At 38.7% G+C, this 19,005-nt stretch overlaps 1 protein-coding gene across 1 annotated transcript in view; it reads left to right on the top strand.

The window, feature by feature from the left end:
- PPP2CB (protein phosphatase 2 catalytic subunit beta) overlaps nucleotides 1-19,005 on the top strand; it is a 34,244-nt gene that overhangs the window by 8,646 nt on the left and 6,593 nt on the right. The window contains exons 2-3 of the mRNA XM_063076614.1: nucleotides 15,433-15,642; nucleotides 17,354-17,527. Of these exons, the coding sequence (XP_062932684.1) occupies nucleotides 15,433-15,642; nucleotides 17,354-17,527 (384 nt within the window). The remainder of the gene's footprint in view (nucleotides 1-15,432; nucleotides 15,643-17,353; nucleotides 17,528-19,005) is intronic.

The raw sequence follows: 19,005 nt of genomic DNA, 5'->3' as shown, positions 1-19,005 counted from the left end.
TGACAACCACTAACCTACTTTCTGTCTCTATGGATTTGCCTATTCTGGACATTTCATAAACATGGAATCATTCAATATGTGGTCTTTTGTGTTTGGCTTCTTTCACTTAGCATATTTTCCAAGATTCTTCCATGTTGTAGCATGTATCAGTACTTCCTTCCTTTTTATGGCTGAATAAAATTTCGTTGTATGGATATAGCACTGTGGTTGTTTTTACAATTTAGTTATTATGATCTGGAATTTGTTTTGAAGTTCAAAAAAATGTTTTTTCAGACTGAAAAATTATTTTAACAAATTCCATGCATCTCAGAAACGTAGGAAAGCACATGCTGTCCACTCTTACCCATCTGCCCCACCCACTGCCCTCATACCTCAAAGACGACTGTTAACATTTCTGTATATAATCTTCTAGGCCTTGTTCTCTATACACAAAAAAAGCATGTATGGCGTGCAGGGATGTTTGTGGAGCATAGTGAGACCATAGGTATAACATTCTGAAACTTTTTTTACATAGCAATATATCTTGGCCTATGTACATACACATTTCTTATTTTTCAGTTCCAGTGGAGTACATGATTTGTTCTTACTCATGTTTCCAAAGTTCGACATTGCTTGGCATACAGATATTTGACTTTTTTCAATTGAACGGAAAGGTTCATTTCCTTGTATTAAAAAAAGAAAAATCAGTTGTCATTTATGAAAGAATCTTGTAACTGTAGGACAGGCACTCTGCTTATATTAACCTACTCCTATAGGGTTTTTAACTTTATTTAATCTCATCTGTTTCAGAGGTCAGTCTGGTCTGTGGCTTTCTTCAGACGAATTTGCCTAGAGAGTAAGAAATAAACTATAATGTCTTATAGCAGAGTATTTATCTGCAAATAGAGGGGGAAGAAGAGTTTGCTTACTTACTCTGTCAAAAACAAATACAGTAACTTTTTGTTAATATGACTGTGACAATGGGCATCAACAAAAAAATAGAATGTCACCTTTTAGGCGGTCCGGGAGACTTAAGTGCATTTATATATTCTGCATTCCTAAAACATGGATAGAAGGTATTTTGTTCTTCCTATTCTATTCATATATGAATGTCTTCCCAAAGCTTCATTTTCTCGCTTTTCTTCTAAGATAGATTTGATTTTATAGCAGTAAGAAAGAACATTTATTAAATGGGTGAGAAGGGAAACAAGTTTGAATGGATAGGCGTACAGCAGCGCACACAGAAAAGTGTCACCTCTCCCAGGGTGATGGAGATGCAAAGGATTACTCAAAGCCCATCACTCCTGAGCAGTGAGAGGCCCGAAAGGGTTAATTCCAGGACCTTCAAGAGAGAAGCTTCCTCAGAAATAACCCGGAATCAAGTTTTCTGTTTTTATTCTCCAGGAAAGAAAGTTATAGAAAAGGAATATAGGTGGTTACAAAAAGAACAATGAGGTAATCGTCATACTTTCCCATCCTAAGGTTTAGCTGCACCAAGGACATCTGCCCTTAGAGCCAGCATTTTTGCTGCATTACAATTTATTTATCTACAACAGAGACTTTAGTCCTGGGAAAGTTTTCCGTCTTTCCCAAGCTTAACATTTCTGTGTGTTAGGCCCCGTGAAATACATTTGCTTTATTAATGTTGGCATCTTCCACAGAAAAGAGATAACATAGAGTGCTGAGGCTGCTATCCTTAGAGAGGTCTCGTTGCAAGGTTGCCCTGGGCTGATGGAAGCCTGGATTTGGGGAGGGTCCCCACCATTCCGTTACTAATGGCTCGCTGTGCCTAAACCGTTTACGCAAGCGGTATGATTTACACTGAACACACACTCTCTTTCTGACAGCCTGGAATTTTAGTACAAGTTAGGCAGAGGGTACCTCATATGACCAGCCCTCAATTGCAGACATTGTGCACTGAGCCATTAGAGAATGGCTCCCTGATAGCACTTCACACATGTCACATCTCAGGCATTAAGTGCTTTCTCTTCCATTGGAAGAGGGCTCTTGGAAGCTTGTGCACCTGGTTTTCTTAGGACTTTGCTCATGCACCTTTTTCCTTTGCTAATTTTGTTTCATATCCTTTCACCATAATAAATCATAGCTATACGTACAACTATATGCTGAATTCTGTGAGTCTTCCTAGTGAATCACCAAACCTGGGTGGTCTTGGGGACCTCTGATGTGCAAGAGTTTTTACATTGGGAATTATAAATAGCAGGGGAATTGTACCCTCTGCCTGTCTAACACATTCTTTCCCTGAAGACAAGCCAAAGTTATCTTGTTAAAAGAATCTGAGTAGAGAGTGTTTGTTAAAAATCAAGTGTTTAAAAACATCGAGGGATTTATGCAGTTGAGATAAAGTATTCCTGGGAGATAAAGAGTGGTTCACATGGGCCTGACAAGAGTACTGTCTTCACTACTATGTGGATAAAAGCTAAGGAAAAATTACTGTAAACACATTTTTTTCTATATCATATATCTTAACTCATCTGCGTAGTTCTATAGAACCTTTTCTGGGTTAGGAAAACCATATACCCTTAAAAGAACAATTGAATTGGATAATTACACTTTGGTGCTTTTTCTTTTTGTATTTAAAGTAAGATAATAAGTGGTAGTGATCGTATATAAAGCAGATATCCTTTTCAGAGTTGAAACTCTCAGCCAAGCATTGATTTGTTTTAAAATAATAATAAACAGAAGATACCACCTCCAGTTGAACGTTCTAATGATTTGTGCTTTTCAGTATTTTTTTTTAGTGAATGGTATTGAAAGATGTCTTACAGAATAAACTTGGTTTCTAGTAAAATTATTGTTTCATTTGAGATCTTAGACATTTCTGAGCCATTTATCAGACTCTATAGGAGATGCTTGATAATCCCTAAAATTTCCTTCAGTTCTAATTGAAATTACACTACCCTCATTCTAGTCACATCCCAGAGATTGGCTAGGGGGAGGGGGAGCATGTATCTCAGCTGGCCAGTGAGCTGTGACAGGAGTGGCTGAGCGAGACCTCTGAGAAAGCTTTGTAAAATGGACAGAGTAGGCTGGCAGGAACCCTTTGGCTCTGCTGTTTCTGCCTTTTGTACTGACAAGAATACCAGATGCAGTGCCTAGAGATGCACCACCATTTTGTGACCTTGAAATGGCAGTTCTAGCAGAGAAGGTAGTGGAGAGAGTCTGTTGCCCTGGTGGCCCTTGAGAAGCACCAATCCAGGGCTGCCTACTTCCAGTCTTTAAAAAAAATAATAATTTCAATAATGTGATGAAAATAAAAATAGTGTATTTTGCCACACAGCTAAGAAATCAACCCTCAGAGAATTTCAGTTTGGAAAAGATGAGCTATTTCTAAAAGATTATAAAGTTACACAATTAGATTAGAACTATAAAGAGAACCCGTGTTTCCTGGAAGACTTCACTATATATAATCTTATTCTAAGTAATCATAGCTGAAGAGAAGAAAAGTATGGTCTACATTGTCGTACCTCAGAAAGTCTACCAGGCTAATTTAAGCAGAAAGGGCATTCATTTGGAAGAATATTTGATAGCCTAGAATTAAAGGAAAAGCTGGAGAACTAAGCTTGAAATTTTGCAGAAATGAAGGGAGGTTAGAGGTCCAGTCGAAGTCCTGTCTTAGTGTTTTAGAACATTGGAGAGAGCACCTCTCTTGGAGTAGAGCTTCCCATTGTCCCTGCCGCTTAGAGTCACTTCACACTAAAAGGCTGGTCTAGGTGTATCCAGTTGGCATAAGTCAATCTGGGGATTGAGTAACTTTTCTTTGTGACTCCTGCAGTGTGTATACAAATTTTACTGTAATTTTAAATCACAGTATATTCCAGATGAGTACTTTGGAGTAGTGTTGAAGGAGACTAGCAGACACTAGAAAACAAGGTGCATAGGATACATGTCTTGTAGAAATGTGAACCATGTTGTCTGTGTTTCTTTTGTGTTGACATGTGGGTAACAGAACATGCATTAATGCAGTGATTTTCAAGCTTTTTAACCCCTTTATACTCTTAAAACTTATTAAGGACCACAAAGAGCTTTTGTTTATATGGGTTGTATTATTGATATTTATTGTATTGGTAATTAAAACAAATTGATAAAAAAAATATCAGTTCTTTATAAACAACAATAGTAAATCCATTAATATACCCTTATTACTAAACCAAACTTGGGTCCACTCACGCAAGTGCAGTTAACCTGATGCCAGGTTGCAGTGAGAGAAATTAGGCTTTAATTTCAGGGCCAAGTAATGAAGATCAGGCAGCTAATGCTGGGGAAAATCCTCATTTTCCCAAAGATTTGTAGGCAACAAGTTTTAAAGAAAAATGTTGGGGTTTGGGGCAGGTGGACATTTCTGACTGGCTGGGTCTGCAAGGAGAAAGAAGCAGTATCTCCAGGAACAAAGAAGCAACTTTTGATCTCTGCTTATCACTCATCTGGCTCCTGTCAATCTGGATTCCTGACAGTCCACCGCCAATGGACTGAGAAAACTCTGGTTTCTGCCCCTGTAAAAACATATCTAGGGTATGTGTCAAGATGATGTCTTTCATCCCAGGAATTCAGTGACTTTGTTTTGTGGTCCTTCTTATCGCTTAGGTAACATCCTGTCTTGCCTAACACCCTTCTTTGTACTTCTTTCCTCAATTGCTAACTGTAAATCTTAGCTCTTTAATTGGAGAGTCCAGTTCTCAGATCTTATCACACTTTGAAAACTACTACGTTACTTTATGTATCTGTAGATTGAGTAGATGCAGTTTTTTTCAACAAAACTTCATAGTCACAGTATTACAAGTCTTGGAACTATTAACACCACCAATATTACAGAAAACTTATTTAGACTTATAACGTTAACTTTTGATGTTAAAATGCAGAAAAATATAACTTTAAATTCCATGCCAAGTTAATTGGTATAAAAATAGTACATACTCCACTTAATTTAGACAAAGGTGGCTGATTCAGAGCTTTATATTCTCAAAAGTTCTTATGTAGTTTCTCGGGGCTTCTCAAAAATGTGGCCTCTTAATTTTGACTTACTAAATCAATGATTTTTGAACATATGGGAATTTATTCTACAAGTATCTTTGTACAACATATATCAATACGTTTTTGTTATCCTATGTGCTATAAATATTTTCTCAGGCTTTTCTCTCTTTTTGTATATAGAAGTTTTATTTTTTTTTAGTCGAGTCAGTCATATACACACACGTGTCAAGTGAATGCTATGTATGATGTACATCAAAGTGAGTAGTTTGCCAAACTGAAAACTATTATCCTGTCCAGGTGCAATATATTAAATAATCTTTACTCTGGTTTTGGTAATGCTTCCTTTAGTGGATTTTTAAGTAGGATTAGCTTATTAAATTCTTTTTTTCCACCCCAGGATTATGAGTTGAGAAAGCTTGTTAACTTCTTAATGTCGTGTGACTTGAGGATTCTATTTTAAGTTTCTGGAAAATGTTGGTTATTTGTTCCTACTTGACTTGAAAAATGAATTACTTGATGCTTGCTAAGCAAATGACAATGATTTGATTCTTATGTTAAGGATTTTTATCTTTCTCCTGGTGTATTAATGCTTTGGTTTGACTTGTGACTGACTTTGCTGTAATTATTTTGCTCCTATTATCTAAACCAGCTATTTTGAGTACCTAACATGATCATGTCTAAAAAGCGTTAGAGCAGCTTCTTAGTGTGGAACTCCAAGATAGTTTTCCATGTTAAACAGGTGATCATATACTTTTGTGACTTGCTTTTTTCATTTATATATCAAGTACCCATTATTTAAAATATACTTTAATAATATTCCTAATGACTATTTAGTATTCCATTTTGTGGACATGCCATATTTGTTTAACTATCCAGTGGGTGTTCATAGTTTCCCGTTTTTTCTCTTAAATGCAAACATCCCTGTACTTACATTCATACATGTTTATCTGATTTTATTCATAGCATAACATCTAGAAGTAGAGTGGCATGGCCCAATAGTGTAACCAGCGTCAGCTAGAGTTAGGTTTGGAATGTGTAACAGAAAATTCAAAACAATAGGGATTTAAACAAGGTAGCAGTTTGTATTTATTACAGGAAAATCCAGAGATAAGCAACCTGGGGATCATATGGCAGCTCTACAAAGTTATCAAGGAAACCAGACTCATTCCTGTTAGTTTTTTATGGCTGCTGTAACAAATACACTATAGGTGGCTTAAGTTAGAAGTCTGAAATCAAGGTATTGATGGGGCTGACTCCCTCTGAAGACTCTAGAGAATATGTTCCTTGCCTCTTCCTGCTGGTGGCTGCTAGCATTCCTTGGACACATCACCTTCTCCTCTGTGAAGGTCTGTCTCAAAACTGCCTCTGCATTAGGGCCTACCAGGATAACCCAGAGTAAGCTCCTGTCAGGATCTTTAACTAAATCAAATCTTTTGTCATATGAGGTAATAATATTCCCAGGTTCCAGAGATAGGAAGCAAATATATCTTTAGAGGGCATGTTTTTTTAGCCTGTTGCACCTTTCAGTATTTTAGGGAGCAGGCCTTGTATTTGTGGTCCAAGATGGATCCTGGAGTTCCAGCTGTCATGTGTACATTTCAGGAAATAGGATGGAGAGTGATGAAGAGCACATTCCCTCTTTAGCGAAAGTTCTGAGATTTCTTCTTAACGCTTCTCATATCTTACCAGAACTTAGTCTCATGGCCATTTGTAGCCTCATGGGAGGCTGTTGCTATGGACTGAATATTTGTGCCCCCTCAGCCCCAAATTCATATGTCGAAAGCCTAATCCCCATTGTGATGGTATTTGAAGGTGGCGCCTTTAGGAAGTACAGTCATCCCTTGGTATCTACAAGAGCATTGGTTCTAGGACCCCTCTGTGGATGCTCAAGTTCCTTATATAAAATGGCATAATATTTTTATTTAACCAAAGCATATTCTCCCATATTCTTTTGTCATCTCTAGATTACTTGTCATACCTAATACAATGTAAATGCTATGTAAATAGTTGTTATACTGTATTGTTTAGGGAACAATGAAAAGGAAAAAAAGGTCTGTACATGTTTAGTACAAATGCAACCATCATAGTAGGCCTAACATTTTTGATCCATGGATGGTTGAATCCATGTAACCCACAGATATAGAGGGCTGACTGTAATTAGATCATGAGGGTGGGGCCTCATGAGTTGGATTAGTGCCCCTGCAAGAAGAGACAGGAGAGAGATGATTCCCCACCACCACCACCAAGTGAGAATACAGCAATAAGGCATCCCTCTGCAAATCAGGAAGAGGCCTCAACAAGAACCAAATCTGCCAGCACCATGATCTTGGACTTCTCAGTCTTCAGAACTGTGAGGAATAAATTTCTGTTGTTTGGGCCAGCCCATGGCTCACTTGGGAGAGTGTGGTGCTGATAACACCAAGGCCATGGGTTCGGATCCCTATATAGGGATGGCCAGTTAGCTCACTTGGGAGAGCATGGTGCTGACAAGACCAAGTCAAGGGTTAAGATCCCTTTGCTGGTCATCTTTTTTTTTAATAAAATAAATAAATTTCTGTTGTTTAAGTCACCCAGTCTATGGAATTTATTATAGCATCTCAAACTAAGGTGGCTGGGAAATGTAACTTTTAGCTGGTAGTATGGCTACCTTGAATATAATTAATTTAATTATTGAAAAGGACGGGGAGCATGGATATTGAGGTAGTCAACTGTAGTCTTTGCATCAGATCACTTTACATTTTCTTAGCAACTACTGATTGCTTTCCAAATAATGTGTATGAACATACATTCACACCAGTAGGACATGAGAGTTTTGCTAACAATGGGTAATTTTTGTTTTTGCCAATCTCACAGGTGGAAAAGAAGCATATTTTTGTAGTCAGTCCTTCCTATTTGCTGCAGAATGAATCAGGTTTCTCCAAATGTGGCCTGGCCAACAGCAAGTAAAATGGATAATTACCTGTTTCCTTTTCTGAGTAATAATGGTATAAACAACAGACATACACATACACAGGGAAAAAAAGGATAGGAAACAATAAGTAACCAAACAAGAGGCACTGCTCCTCACTATACTCTGCCACTCCAAGCCTTGTCGGTGAGCCAGCAAACCCCAGTTTTAATTCATTTTTCAAATCTCTGGAGAAAGATAGCCAAGTGAGATCTTTAACTCATCCTTTCTTTTGTCTGAGAAATAGTAGAAATGGCTGATGGAGAGAAATGGGGAATGAGCAATGGGCCTGATAGTGACACTGTATCAGGGCTGCTCGCTGATTTGGGAACATATCCAAAGCCTGAGAGTATTAGCCTATGGGAATGGAGTGAGCCCTAAAAACACCTCAGAAGTGAATACAATTCATAGGCATTCTGGACCCCACACTCCCTCTTGTAATCTCTCACTTCCTGTCTTATTACCTAAAAAATAAAAAAAAGAATTACCTTAATTTTTTGTTTTGGTTTTTTGTTGTTGGGTTTTGTATTTGCTGCTGGCCCTAGGGGAATCCGGACCCTTGACTTTGGTGTTACCAACATCACGCTCTAACCAACCAAGCTAACTGGCCAGCCCTAATTACTTTATTGTAAACCTGTGGCTCACTGGGGAAAACATACCAGTCTCAGATGTGGTACAGTGGCAGTCAGTGAATGGCCTACAGTAAGTATATTGGAGTAAGTAGAAGGGTTAGACAGCTCAGCAGCAAAGTGAGAAGTAACAGCAAGGCAAATAAATTATAGCAGGTAAGGAACTTGCCTGGTATACAGAGAAACCAAAACAAAATTAAACCTTACCCAAGGAACAGGGAGAAATTCCCTACATGTGCTCAAGTTATACAAAACTCATTAGAACATGGACTAAATGAAAGAAGCTCAAGGAAAGTAACATACAGTGGGATGAAAAGAGATTTAAAATGAACTGAGGGCAAAATTAGTAGTAATAATTAATAACAGAAACAGAGTCAACATGGGGAAAAAAACCTAACTGCCTCCTGAAAGGAAAGACTTGAGGTAATCATAAGGAATACAACTGAAAAACAAAAAGAGAGGAGAGACAAATAAGATTTTTTTTAAATTTTTAATTAAAGTTTCTGAAATCATGAATTCAACAATAAAGTCAAAAAATATTCTATCTTATGGCAAGAAAATTTCACTGAATTTAAGAAATTACGGCATTTATAGATCTAAGGAGCTTCCTGATCCCAGAAGGGATAAGTTGAACTAATGTTTATCCCCCTTCCTGTAACAAATATGTGGAAATGCTGGCTAAAATATAGCCCTTTTTTTAAGTACATTTTTTCTGAGTTTATGTAAAAAGTGACATATTCTTAGATACCAGAAATCAAAAAGTAACTTGAATTGAGTGACCCTTTGGTGTTCTTCCTTGTGGCATAGCTGGTGAACAAGATCTTTGGCCCAGATTGAGCCATAATTTCAAGCAAATAGAGTGAATGAGCCCTGCTGATAGTGGACATACCAGGCTTGGGGAATCTAGTCAAAATCACCATCTTTGGATGGCCAAGTGGATTTGGATTCACAAAATCTGGTGAAGAGCATACTCCCAAAGCCTGGCATTGTGGCACTGAGAACATCATGCATGAGCTGAAATGCAGCAACTTGAAGAGTTCCTGAAGGCCTGTGCCTCAGGTCCCCACACTCTCCAGCATCCTGTTGCTTAAGGCAGCATAAGTATTGTCAGGAGCATTGAGAGAACAGCCCTGCTTCTGCTACTAAAGTTGAAAAGGAGCAAGTATCCTTAAATTTCTACATTCCCTTTTCCTGTGTCTTGGTGGATAGTGGCTTATTTTATGCAAGTGTGAGTTTGTAGAACTATTCTAATAAAGAAATGTTTTTCCTTGCTTTTTGTCCAAAAGGTGCGGGGGAAGGGGAGAGGACTTAAAACTTGAGAAATTATTACACAGACTATAAACCATAGAGTATGAGTATTAACATTCACACTGGGTATAAGATGTGGCCTTGGGCCTGACTGACGCAGGGCACCAAGGCTGACCCCTCAGTGAAAGGAAAGAAGACTAGAAGTACTCTGCTCATTATCCAAGTTCAGGGACAAGAGTGCTAAGAAATCAAAGCCCAGACGTGCACCATGCACATATGTAGAATCATGGTGTAAATATACCACTAACAATGTCCTACAAGTTACCAGCTGAAAATGAAATATAAAATTAGGTGCAAGTCAGTGAAACACCTGGAAGGCCCAGAGGAACAAATCAAAAAATGCTGTAGGAACACCTACACAAGCCAGGTCATGAACAGAGAATATGCAGTGCAGAAACAGGTGAAGAGTAAAGAAGTAAAATAAAAAATAGCAGACCACGTTAAATAAAACAACATAGGTATAGTAGTTTCTATGTCATATAGATTTCAAGATGCAGCATTGTTAAGGATGCAGAGGGTCATTACATAATGAAATTGACCAGGAATATACAACAATCCCAAATCTGAATGGTTGCAAACATACTAAACAAAGACTGGTAGACCCACAAGAGTTGAGAAATCCACAAATAGAGGGAGATTTTCACACCACTCAGAAACCTGTAGATCAGTCAACCAAAGAATTAAGTACACAGTAGATTTGAACATACAATTAGTATGTTTGATCTAGTGGATGTATAATACCCTACATCCAGTATTAGGAAATATGTGTTCTTTTGAAAAATACATAGGATGAACATTTACAAAAGCACACTGCGCCACACCATAAGTCAAGTCTCAACATTCTAAAGAATGGGTATTTTATAGATCATGTTCTCTGTTCACTGTGCATTTCACTTAGAAATCAGTAATAAAGCTAAAAATAACTTGTTTTGAAATTTTACAAAACTCACCTCTAAATAATTTGGATTCAAAGAATAAACATGAAGAAACAGACTATGAGATGTGAGGAAGAGGGAAATATATATTAAGTAGAAAACAAAAATAAAAATTACTGAGCTAAATGTTTAAATCAGGAAGGTAAGAAAAGAACAGTGGCTTCAACAGAAATAGGAGGAAAGAAATTACAAAGGTAAGAGCAAAAATTAAAATAGAAACAAAGGAAAATAGGGAATAGTATAAGCTAAAAGCTTATTGTTCATGTGAAGACTGATGAAATAGACATCTGGGAAGTTTGATCAAGGAAAGCAATGAGAAGTAGCACAAATGACTTAGTAAAGAGAAAAAAGAATTTCTTCTTTATTTTTAAAGAAAATGTAGTTTTATTATTTTTACATTCTAGGATGTTGAGGAGCAGCTGGGAGAGAGGGCGAGAGAGGAAAGGGGAAGGAAATGGGATGGAAGGAGGAGGGGCAGGGCTGAGGCCTGTGGCACCCCCTCATTCCCACAGGGAAGACCGGCGGGCTTCCAGCAGTGGCTCAGTGGTCACCTCTGGGCTGTTTGTGGGTGTCAGGGGGACATGGTTGAGGCCCTCAGCCCCCCACTGCCCTGGCTCGGGAGAGCCCAGGGCACTTCCTGTGGTAGCTCAGTGGTCACTGCTGGACTGACCGCATGTGTCAGGGGGGCCTGGCCAAGGCCTGAGGTCCCCCACCACCCCGGCTCAGGAAAGCCCAGGGCACTTCCTGCAGCAACTCAGTGGTCACTGCTGGGCTGGTTGTAGGTGTCTGGTGGGGGGCGTGGCTGAGCCCTTGGCCCCCTACCGCCCTGGCTCAAGAGAGTCCAGGGCACTTCCTGTGGCAGCTTGGTGGTTGCCACTGGGCTGGCTGTGGGTGTCAGATGTGACCAAGGCCCTTGGACACCCACTGCCCAGGAGAGCCTGGGGTGCTTCTTTCAACTCATCGGTGGTTACCACTGGGCTGGCTGCAGGTATCTGGGGGACATGGCCAAGGCCCAAGGCCCAAGGCCCCCCACTTGCCTGGCTCAGGAGAGCCCGGGGCACTTCCTGCGGTGGCTCAATGGTCACCACGAAGCTGGCTGTGTGTGTCAGGGAGGTGTAGCCAAGGCCCTTGTCCCGCACCTTCGGGACTGGTTGCAGGTGTCAGGGGGCATTGCTGAAGCCCCCAGACCTCCCGCATTTCTGGCTTGGTAGCCCATGGGACTCCCAGTCCTTTTAGGTGTTATAGGTGCTCTTTGGTGAAATGAGACCTTTACTAGTTAATATCAAACTTTCTCTCTGGTTGTGGGTCTTTGTTTTTCTTTCAGTTTTGTGTTGGATTATTTGCTGTTCCCATCACTTAAACTCTGAGCTGGAACTAATTTGTTGTCCTTTGCTTACTTCTAAAATGAGGGACCTTCCTGTGGAGACCAGTAACTGAGCTCTGTGGTTGAGCTAAATTGCTGCTTTGCTGCTGATTTCCTAGGGAAGGCTCTTTGTGCAGCTCAGGGTTTAATGGGTGGCTTTATAGGTCTCCTCTGAGTGGTCATGTGCTGACTGGGGGCAGATCAGCTGCCCTTGCTGTGCCCCAGTGTTCCCCCTGTGGGCCTGTCTCCCCCGCCGCCTGTACTGCAAACATTTCCAATGGGACAGGCCGTGCTTTAGTCCCTTGCAGTGACTCACTGGCCTCTGAGTGGCTCCTTTTTTTCAGTCCTGACTCCTCACTCCTTTGTGGGTCCACAGGAACCTTATTAGTGGTACTGCTGGCCTGGGGGCCACCAAGGCCTTCTTCTCCCCTGCCGCCTCCAAGCAACTTCTTCCAAAGGACACAGCTGCAGCTTTTGCCAGCTTCTGCTCCATGCGCTCAGCAGCTCTAGCTTGGAAGCACCCAGTGCTCCAAACATTGGAGCGGTTTTTTCTTTCTCTCATCCTGGCTTCTCCTGCCTTCATGAACTCTGTAGGTCTCTCCTCCTCTGCCCCTGAGCTCTAGCGGCCCCAGCTTGGCTGTCGTTGCTTTTTTATGGTTGTAAATTTGTTGATTTGTGGGAGAGAGAGAGATGCTGGGGACCGTCTATTCCACCATCTTGACCGGAAGTCCTCCAGAATTTTTTTTTTCAATCCCAGGAGAATGCCAGGAATAGCTACATGATAAATTCTAAAATTTAAATGAAATGGGCAATTTCTTAGTAAAACAACTAAAACTGACTCTCAAGAAGATACAAACACCTGACTACACATGTAACTATTAATAAAATTAAATTGGGAATCTAATCACTCAGCCAAAAAAAGAAAACCCACTTGTTTTAGAGGCTTATAATCCAGTTTACACTAGATTTTTCAGAGAACAAAAAGGGGAGTTTCCTACTTCATTTTGTGAAGCTAATTCTACCTTGATAAGAAAACCAGGCATTAGAAAAGTACAGGTGTTTTGCTCTTAAGACCATAGATGGAATAGAATCTAGTATTTAAAAATACTTCCTGACCAAATAGAATTTAACTTAGGAGCGCAAGAATAACATTAGAAAATTACTGATATTTACCACATTAATAAGGAAAAATATGTAACATCAATAGACAATCAAAAACGCTGTCAGATGAACACCACTTTGTAATTTAAAATGTGGTGATCTGGGTAGGAGAAAAGCTTCCCTAACCTGACAAAAGCAGTCTCCTGAAAACCTCTTCAAAAATCTCATGATTGTGAAAGCATAGGCAGTGATGGGGCAAACTGAAAGCTGACTTCTCTAGTGGATATAAGATTTGTAAAGAAAGAGGAAAATTGTCTTTTTATAGTGTACGTGGAAAACCCAAGAGAATCTGCAAGCTATTAAAACTAGTTAAGTGTTTTCAAGTTAGAAGAGCATTATGTTAAAATCTGACGTTAAGGGCCGGCCCGTGGCTCACTCGGTAGAGTGCGGTGCTGCTAGCGCCAAGGCCCCGGGTTCGGATCCCATATACGGATGGCCGGTTCGCTCACTGGCTGAGCGTGGTGCTGACAACACCAAGTCAAGGGTTAAGATCCCCTTACCGGTCATCTTTAAAAAAAAAAAAAAAAAAAAAAATCTGACGTTAAGAAATTTTTTTTTAAGCCCTGGCATAGTATCAACTAATAAATTACCTTTGATTACATCCAAAAGCACCACCACCAACAACAAATACACATTATTATAGACAATTATGAAACTTAATTGAAGAATAAAGGAAATCTAAATAAATGATGATCAATGCTGTATTCATCAATGGAGAGATGAGGGTATTTCAGGAAGTTTGTGGGAAAACAAAATTAATGTTTAATATGAATCCATAAATTTTTTGAAGTAGCCTCATAGTATTTAAAGATATTCATTTGCTTCAAATTAACATGTAAGTTCAGTGCAAGTTCAACCAAAACAATTTCAACAGGATTTTCATATGACTTGACAAGTTCTGCAATTCATATGAAAGGTTTAGTGGAAAGGCCAAAAATAGCCAGATAGCTTTGAATAAAAGGAATCCCAAAGAAAGGATCTGTGGAAGGAAAAACAGCGTGGCAGCTAATTTCCCTGGTTTCCTCCTTTCTCCCCTTTCCCACTGGTAAAGGTTCATGCATAGGTGACTCCCAGAAGTTTTCAGATTGTGCCAGTCAGCCCCCAGAACCTGCTCAAGAAGCCAGAGCCTGCATCACCATGTGGCATCCCATCCATGTCTGGGAGTGAAGGAGCAGTTCCCCAGAGTCAGGACTCAGTGAGGGCCAAGCAGGCTCAGGACTTCAGCTTAGACTCCAATCCCCTCTAGGCGCTGGGCAAGGGCACTGTAAATGACGACAGTCTAGTTCAAGGGACTGGTAGCATCTTCAGAAGGATGTTAAGGGAGCCTGAGAGGGTGTACAGGGTTTGTGTCTAGTACAAATAAGTATTCCAGAAACGTGGATCTTTACAAAAGCTTGGCAGAGGTGCCATTACAAATTAGGGAAGTGTGGCACTATGTAATAGTGTTGGATAGTGTTGGGTCAGTTGGCTAACCCTGAGAAAAAAAAATAAAAATGAATCCTCACATAATACCACACAACAAATTCCAGCTGGATTAAAGACTTATTAAATGTGAAGAAAAGAAAACTTATAGGACAAAAACGTAAGGGTGCCTTTTTGACCTCTCTATAGGGAACAGTTTCTAAAACAAAACCCAAAGAGCACAGATCATAAAGGGGGAAGAGTGATAAAATTGGCTACTTTAAAATTTAAAAACAAACAAAACTTTAACTAGAAACACCATAAGCAAAATGAAAACACCAGCCCCAGACTGAGAGAACCCACTTAAAATGTATAAAGCTGATAAAAAATAACTTTTCATGATATTTTTTAAAACTGTCACAAATCAATACGGAAAATATAAACAACCCAGTAGAAAAATTAGGCTAGTTTCATGAGTAGGAATGTTACCAGAAAAAGTCCAGTTTCTTTGAATCCTTGCAATTCTCTGTCTTTTTTATTTTAGCCATCCTAGTAAAGTGGTGTCTCATTGTGGTCTTTGTTTTATGCTTTTATAAGGAGCACTTCAAGTGGTTTTTTCCCCGGACTTTCTTTTAATAGACAAGAAATGATGATCCCTTTAAGTCTGTGATAGAGCCTTTTTTTTCTTTTTTTAATTGTCAATTTCATTTTTTCTAACAGGCTAAGGAAATTTTAACAAAAGAATCAAATGTACAAGAGGTTCGTTGTCCTGTTACCGTCTGTGGAGATGTGCACGGTCAATTCCATGACCTTATGGAACTCTTTAGAATTGGTGGAAAATCACCAGATACGAACTATCTATTCATGGGCGACTATGTAGACAGAGGATATTATTCAGTGGAGACAGTGACTCTTCTTGTAGCATTAAAGGTATGATTAATGAAATTCAATTATCCTTTTTTCAAGCTTTAAACCAGGCAAAAGGCAGGAATGGCAGTACTGCATATTATCTCCTATATTATGATCCCTTCATTTTATAGCACCTTCAAATATTGGTTTTACATCTTTTAAAAAGAGAAAGATAAAAATGATACGTCAAACTTCTTGTGCCTACTTCTGATAAATGTATCATTTTGGATATTCCATAACTGAAGTCTTGGAATCATATTTGACTTAGTCATCGTTCATATTGAGTCAATAAACAAGTCTTTTTTTAATTTTTGCTTTGGAAAGTCTTTATCCCTGTGTCTATTTTTACTCCCACCACACAATTTATCGCTTAACACTCCAGTTACTGCAATGGCATCATAACTAATGTTCCTTAATCTAAGATCCGACTCCTCCAGATCTACTTTGTATATGCCGCCAGATTAAATCTCTTGTTTAACACATATCTTATTACTTCCCTTCTCAAAAACTCTTCAGTGGTTCCATATTGCCTGTAGAATCAAACTCAAACTCCTTGGCTGGCCCTCTGTAAGTTTAGTCTGAATTTGCCTGCTAGTAAGTTGGTAATGTAAACTCTTTGCCTCAAATCAGAGTTTTCTTATTATTCAGTATTCTGAACTATCTCTATTTATTTTCTTATCCAGTTTCCCAAGATTACTGTCCCTGATTTCTATCTTTCTTTCTTTTTTGGCGGCTGGTCGGTACAGGGGTCCGAACCCTGAACTAACCAGCCAGCCTGTCCCTGATTTCTTCTCCCTTATGCCAAGACTCAGCTCAAGTCTCACTTTTTCCTCGAAGCCTTCAACCATTTTAGCCTTACTCTTTCTGTGCTAAATTACTAGGATAAAACTTATTCTTCCGCCCCTTATTTATGTTGCAAAGTGGTTTACACTGTCTCGTATTATTTATTTTACATATCTCCTGGTGAGATTGTGTCCCTGAACAGCAGAAGCCATGTACTATGCTTGTGTGGACCAGGCACCTTGCTTTATAGCACTAAGCTTAATGTTGGACACACAATGTATGAGTATGCATAGTGAAGATGTATGAATTGAAGTATATATTTGCAGCTTTTGGGTTAATTTACCAAGTCTAATGTCATTCTGTACTCTGTCAGACACATTTCTAACTAAATAGTATGCTATAAGGTATATTTTTGTTTTGTCATAGAAAGGAGATTTAATACATTTGAAATCTTGCCCAGATTTGGCAAGGGCCTGTTTTTGTGTTTTTTATTGGCAAATCCAATCTTCCTGTGGGAAATAAAAGTTGAAAAGGGAAGAAGTTAACATATAAAGGAGTTTCTCTCAGGTCCAAACCTGTGATCTTCAGTATCCATTCAGCAGTAAGAAGTTATATTGTTCTGGAAAGATTTAGAAGACTAGTGATACTTTGAAGATGAAGAATAAAATAGAAACAAATAATCAGAAGTTTATTACAGGAATTTAGGTATCAATTAAAGGTTCCAGTGAGGGTGGTATACATATAATGAAGGATGACTATGAAAAATATTTCGAAGGTTAATCAATAAAACCTGGTTATGAATGAGAATATTTTTTACTCTGAATAAGAATTAACATTTCGTTTACTAGCAGACAGAGTTATTTAAAGAAATGTGCCAGAGGTTAACGTGCTTAACATGACCCGAGTAAAAATACGATTGTACCATGGATTTCTTTTCCTTTTCTTCCAGGTGCGTTACCCGGAACGCATTACAATATTGAGAGGAAATCACGAAAGCCGACAGATTACCCAAGTATATGGCTTTTATGATGAATGTCTACGAAAGTATGGAAATGCCAATGTGTGGAAGTACTTTACAGATCTATTTGACTATCTTCCACTTACAGCTTTAGTAGATGGACAGGTGTGTACGTGTGTGCTTACATCTTAGAGAGGGTTAAAAGTAGGAACAGATTTACTGTTGGCAAGTTAGGGTCTAGAGTTATATACATGCGTTTGTGCATCTCCTTGCCCTTTTTCACTCTTTCCCTTATACTTAAAATTTCTGAGCAGAGAATTGGATAAGTTTTATGCACATTTAGACCAACACGTTTTTCTGTTCTTAGATATATGTGTAAATCTTTTGGCCAAAGAATATGCTAACGTACTTTTTAAATTATAGATAAATATTATAAATAAACGCTTAAGACCCTGATATACACAGTACTAGTAAAGCAAGATGTTATTTAAAACTGTCCTCACACATATATACAGTGTCTCCTGGTTACCATTAATAACTTTTCATTTCTGTTTTCATGGTAATTGTGTTATATTGCATATTATACCCTCTTCACTAAGAAGTGAATGCTTTATTTCCACCTGTAACAAGTACTGCAGACACTGAAAAGTATAAGAAAAAAATATGCAAGTTTCTCTCATGGTTTCTAGAGGTAATAACTGTGAGCATGAACTGATTTAAATTTAAATGTAAAACATGATCAAACTTTACACCTCTTAAATTATAAAAGCTCAGAGTTGTCAAAGGTTTAACAGATTCTCTCTTGGACTGCTGGTGGAGATACAATTTGGTTATGACCTTTTCTGTGTAATCCTGACAGTCCACGTTTTTCCAGCCATGATGTTGGGCACTACAGTAATTTTTTTTTTGGTGGCTGGCCAGTATAGGAATCCTAATCCTTGATCTTAGGGTTACACAGTTATTAGTTTAAAAGGACCATACTTTGCCTAGACTTGCTAATATGGAAGAAGATTAATTTAATTTTTTAAAGCAATGTAGTCTTCATTAACATTAAAATTAATGAACAAAATTATCTTAGAAAGATAGCCTAGCATTATTGATGATGTATCTAGTTTTTTAAATGGTGTTATAACACCAGGGTCAAGGGTTCAGATCCACATACTGGCCAAATGCCAAAAAAGTTAATCAATTTAATTGGTGTATTAGTAAACCGTTTATATATTTCTGCTTTGCATGCCCCCCACCAAGGAAAAAACACCTCTTATCTTCAATAAGTCATTAATCCTTCCTATTTGTAGTACTTTTGGGGAACAGAACATCCAATAGACACACACCATTGGTGACAGGTTATTGTTTTTAAAACATTGTTACTGGAAGACTCCACTTCAGAAGTCACGTGGATAAAAAGTAAATAGGTATGTAGGGCACTTGGAGAACACGACACGCCTACCTAACACATGGATAGGAGCGTTTATCATACTGGTAGCCAGCAAACAGGTACCAGGTAATCTTTCCACAGTTTTTTCTTCTTTCCTTTCTCCTTTCCTGTCTTTCTGTCTCTTTCTCCCTTTTTCTTTTTCTTTCTTTCTTTTTTTTTTTTTTTTTTTTTTTTGAAATGTTGCTAAAAAAGAAATATAGTGGGC

This window comes from Cynocephalus volans, chromosome 13, assembly GCF_027409185.1.
Source record: "Cynocephalus volans isolate mCynVol1 chromosome 13, mCynVol1.pri, whole genome shotgun sequence".
In the NCBI taxonomy this organism is placed as follows: Eukaryota; Metazoa; Chordata; class Mammalia; order Dermoptera; family Cynocephalidae; genus Cynocephalus; species Cynocephalus volans.
This window is presented reverse-complemented; position numbering and strand designations above follow the sequence as displayed.